This window comes from Gymnoscopelus microlampas, assembly GCF_963454915.1.
Source record: "Gymnoscopelus microlampas genome assembly, chromosome: 19".
In the NCBI taxonomy this organism is placed as follows: Eukaryota; Metazoa; Chordata; class Actinopteri; order Myctophiformes; family Myctophidae; genus Gymnoscopelus; species Gymnoscopelus microlampas.
Window position 1 is genome coordinate 1657672 of NC_139956.1, and position 5250 is coordinate 1662921.

Below are 5250 nucleotides of genomic sequence, written 5' to 3' on the forward strand. Positions count from 1 at the left end.
AAAAACGTATGTTTCTATGTCAGTGGTTCTCAAAATTCTTCATGTCAAGGACCTCAAAATGAATATGTATTTGGCCGCGGACCCCCATCTCAAAATATGTTGTTCCAGGGACCCCCAGAAGCAAAGATTTCAGTTACAAATTCGCTTGAAAAAAAATATATAGTCAAAGAGTTGCACACATTTTCACGATCTTTCAAAAATAGCAGATGTACAAGCTCATAGCGCGGCACTCGGTGCCGCGCTATGAGCTTGTAGATCTGCTATTTTTGAATAGCCCAAAGTGTAAAATAATGCTCTTTGACACAGATGCTTCTCTCGGTCTTAATGGGTTAAAAGGTTCAGTTTGGGTTTTGGACCATGACGGAGGCACACAGTCACACAGCGAACAGGAGCCACGTGAGGGACCACTGAGCGAGCTAAAAGCGAGCGAGTTACCGTGCTGAACGTTGTGACGTTCGCTTGAGCCTACTCAGCGCCGTCTGAGTTATGTACCGACAGACACAGAATGGTAAATCATGTTGTGGGGACTGCTCTGCCGCCGAGTAGGTCAGTATCTCCTGATTACACCCAATGAATGGTCTGATAAATCACAGGTAGGTCAGTATGTCGCCTACTTTGTCCATTCAATGGTCTGATAAAACGTGATAATGTCCCATTCAATGCATTGACAGCATCCTAAGCCGGTCCACACGCACACACACACACACACTCTCTCTCTAGGGGTCTACGAAGGACACCATGATGTAGCGGGTGCCCTGTGTGGTGGGCAGACCCTCGTGATAGTGGGTCAGTCTTCCCGGGTGCATGAAGCTCCACCCCTTCCTGGGAGACTCCACGTTACAGTCGTAACGCAGGAACCTGCAGCCGCCTCCCTGATGGAGAGACAGAGAGAGAGAGAGAGAGAGAGAGAGAGAGACACAGACAGACAGACAGACAGACAGACAGACAGACGTTATATTAATAATTAATACCTTCAATTCTACTTATCTGGGAATGCATTACTATCTAATTATGTCACTATTCAGCTCATACAAGTCACTAGCCAGCAGTTCTCAAACCTTTTAACCAGTGGCGGACGCAGGATCTCTCTATGAGTAAGGCCAGGCAGATACGTGGTAGGCCCAGCCCACCCCCCCCCCACCCCCCACCCCACCCCGCGCCGGGAGGGGGGGGAGGGTCTGGTTGCAGACAGACATTTATAGAGAGTTGAATAACCTCTTCAAATAACCAGAAATTACCGACATATGTAGGCGACCTACATATTTATGTTTTAGCTTAGACAAATCCTACAATAGTTGGTAGATGATTGGTAAATTATGAACCATGACGACTCAATGACAACGACTCAATGACTTTTATTTTGTACTTTCTTGAACCACAAGCATTGTGGCCAGTCAGATATAATGTACATGAGCGAGAAAAGGGGGGGAACACTTGATACACAAAAACAAAGCTGGCAATGTATTGCTAATATCCAGGGATGCTTTGGCTACTGAGCAAAGCACTACATTTAGTCAGTGAGAATTGCATTGTACATAAACTGCGCTCGGAAAGGTTTCTTTTAGGAGCGCTTGTGCACTTGTACCCCGACATGACAGATTCTCCATCACAGTAGGCTATAGCAGCAAAGCCCAACACAGAGTTTTTGATCCAACTCGAGGGGGTTCAATAATTTCCAAAATTCACTTTTTTGTGATGCCCCGTGCAGTCAAATCCGCGGTGTCAATAAATCCTACTGCCCGCTCTTTGATGAGTCCTCCATCCATGAATCAAATACAAACTGCAACTAGTTCCCGTTTGGAAAGATCTTTATACTCATCCGCGAGTATTGCAAAATATTGTCCACTGAGTTCAGCGCGCGCGATTTCTTTCGGGTTTACCGTGGATAAAGTTACTTTTTTTGTTACTTTATTGCGGTTTTAGGGTTAGGGTTGTTAGGGTTGTTAGGGTTATTTAATTATTTTGGGGGAGCCAGCCCCCCAAACTCCTGGAATGCATAGATATATAAAAAAAAAAAAAAAAAAAAAAAAGAATATTGAAAAAAAAAAAAAACACCCCCGGCCGCCAGGGGGGAAAATGCCCCCCCTGCCCCCCCATAAAATCCGCCTATGAGCTCGTCCTGAATGCGGTTTAGGCGGTGGCGGCCGTGTAGCGTTTAGGCGTCCTCGCGTCGATGAGTTTGCTCCGGACAAACTTTTTTTTCTCGCCGGTGCCAATGCACCGGCAGTCTCTGCTGTCAGTCTCTGCTGTCTCAAGAATCAAAAATGACTCAAAAGAATGAGGCCGGGACATTGTGTGTGTGTGGCGTTTATATTGTGTGCTTATTTCATGACGTAGAAAACCGGTTCTGTGAATGAGGTACACAGACAGACACATTTCACACTCGAGTGTGAAAAGGGATTCTGAGAATACACATTGGCTCAAAAGACTCAACATCCTCCAGACACGCAGGACGTAGAGAGAGAATGGATGCGTATTACGTTGTTTGTCAGCCTTAAGTATTGGGGGCGATATTCATAGTAAATACACAAAAAGCTGTCTGCCGGAGAGAAGGCACAGTGTATTCGAGGTAAGGCACGGGCCTGACTTGGCCTACAGTGCGTCCGGCCCTGCTTTTAACTCATTGACTATCAGAGTAAATAAATACATAAATCAGCCCACTGTGTGTGTGTGTGTGTGTGTGTGTGTGTGTGTGTGTGTGTACCTGGTAGTCTGTGTACTTGCTGTTCAGAGCGATGTTGATGGTGAAGGTTGATGAGTCATGGTGAGGTCGTAGAGAGGGCTGTTCATCTGGGCGATAACGCACCACAAAGTTCATTATAGCCTGGGCCTACATACACACACACACACACACACACACACACACACACACACACACACACACACACACACACACACACACACACACACACACACACACACAGGATGAATAATACTGTACACAATTACGTTTGATGCCAGAAACATGACATGAGGTCATGTACACACGTCATACCAAACAGAGACTGTAACAATGGGACCCAGTTCCTCCCTGCTTGACACCAGTGTTGATTTCGTCGACTAAAACTATGACGAAATATGTTGGTCGAACCTTTTTCCACTGACGAAAACTAAATAAAAACGACATAAATAAGCTATGATGACTAAAACTAAGACTAAATATATTGACAATTTCATCAACAAATAAAAACGGGACTAAAATTCTGGTTGCGCTCGGGTGTTGCGTTCTAAAAATAGCCGATCTACAAGCTCACAACGCGTCGCGCTGCGACACGTTGTGAGCTTGTAGATCGGCTATTTTCGGCATGCAACCAAATGTGAAATCAGCCATTACGACGCCATCAAGGCACCGCCAACATACGTTTTAGTTGACTAAATCAACTGTAGATTTAGTAGACTGTAATCTTATGATATTTAGTCGACTAAAGCTAGGCAAAAAACTAAAACATTTCAGATTACTAAAATATGACTGAAACTAGGTTAGTCCCTGTGACATACTAGCGTCATGTACTTGTCCAGATAATGCACTTGAATGTGATCAAGTGCATTATCTGTCACATATCTGTCAGGCTTCAGGCCGAGTCGGGTTGTACTTAAAGTTTAATTTTTTAAATATAATAGAAATGTATTCCTTAATTAATTTGTAGCGTATTGTGTTCACAATAACATACAATAAGATACTACTGTAGGCTCACTCAGTCTATAGTCAAAGTATATAAATATATATCATTCATGTGTGTGTGTGTGTGTGTGTGTGTGTGTGTGTGTGTGTGTGTGTGTGTGTGTGTGTGTGTGTGTGTGTGTGTGTGTGTGTGTGTGTGTGTGTGTACCTTAGGGTAGTAGCCAGGGTAGAGTTTCTCGTGTGTGTGTGTGTGTGTGTGTGTGTGTGTGTGTGTGTGTGTGTGTGTGTGTGTGTGTGTGTGTGTGTGTGTGTGTGTGTGTGTGTGTGTGTGTGTGTGTGTGTGTGTGTGTGTATGTGTGTACCTTAGGGTAGTAGCCGGGGTAGAGTTTCTCAGTGTGTGTGTGTGTGTGTGTGTGTGTGTGTGTGTGTGTGTGTGTGTGTGTGTGTGTGTGTGTACCTTAGGGTAGTAGCCGGGGTAGAGTTTCTCGGTCACAGGTACGATGTAGTCCTTGAGGAACTTGAGCCACTCCTTCTCAAAGCCGATCTGGTTCATGTGGATGTCCACCGTAGGGACGTTCTCATAGCCTCCTGCTAGACGCTCATCCTGTTCACACACACACACACACACACACACACACACACACACACACACACACACACACACACACACACACACAGAGTAAACACATACATCAAACGCATAGAGACAGTGTAGTGTCTCAGTAAACTATAGGATCACATATAAACCATGAACCTAGACTCAGTCTAAACATTATAATATTAATAAATAATAATCTATACATTGTAACTATAGAAACTATAAGACGCCGGGCAAATAAATGACCCTAGCATCTGTCTAAATAACACGCTATCTAAATGACATCATAAGCTTTGCATTAGACTGCATGGTCATCAAGGCCAGGTCACCACTACCTTAAACCTGTAGTGTTGTTGTCGGTAGGAATAAACATTCATGTGTCTCTAATGGAGATCCTTTAACCCTTTAAGAGCTGGAACGCATCTGTGTCATTTTAGATTTCTTTGGCTATTCAAAAATAGCAGATCTACAAGCTCATAGCGCGGCACCGCTATGCTATTTTTGAAAAATCTTGAAAATATGTTTTTTAGATTTTTTTTTCAAAAAACTGTTAGGATTTAGAAAGCATTTTTAAGAATTGCCTCAGGTCTTAAAGGTTTAATACACAGAGACACTCTAATAAAGGACCAAATGGGTTTCCAGACTGCTACAGGTCTAATCCTAACCCCAGCCTCAATCTTATACTAATTGTAAACCTAACTGTAAAAATCATTTTTCAACCATAAAACAACATTTTTTCTTGTGAGGAAACAGGACAATGGTTTCTCACAACGTCTAATTCTCATTATTCTACTATACTTGCGGGGACATGTGGTCCTCACAGGTATAGTAACACACACACACACACACACACACACACACAGTGGGCGTACATTGTTCCGTCCACCGGACCACTCTCCATAGTCCTCCATGGTCTCCACCAGGTCATCACACATCCTCTCTGAGAAGGCTGGGAACCAATACACATCTGGACAGGGCTGGAACACACACACACACACACACACACGCACGCACACGCACACGCACACAC

General features: G+C 44.0%; 1 protein-coding gene across 1 annotated transcript in view; it reads right to left on the minus strand.

Annotated features, from left to right (window-relative positions):
* Window positions 1–242: 242 nt before the first annotated feature.
* The window catches only part of plod3 (procollagen-lysine, 2-oxoglutarate 5-dioxygenase 3), a 29843-nt gene continuing 24835 nt past the window's right edge, over window positions 243–5250 (minus strand). Inside the window, exons 16-19 of the mRNA XM_084042833.1 lie at window positions 5093–5197; window positions 4080–4226; window positions 2705–2830; window positions 243–872 (exon numbers count right to left, since the gene is read on the minus strand). Coding sequence (XP_083898959.1) covers window positions 717–872; window positions 2705–2830; window positions 4080–4226; window positions 5093–5197 — 534 coding nt within the window. The 3' untranslated portion in view covers window positions 243–716. The remainder of the gene's footprint in view (window positions 873–2704; window positions 2831–4079; window positions 4227–5092; window positions 5198–5250) is intronic.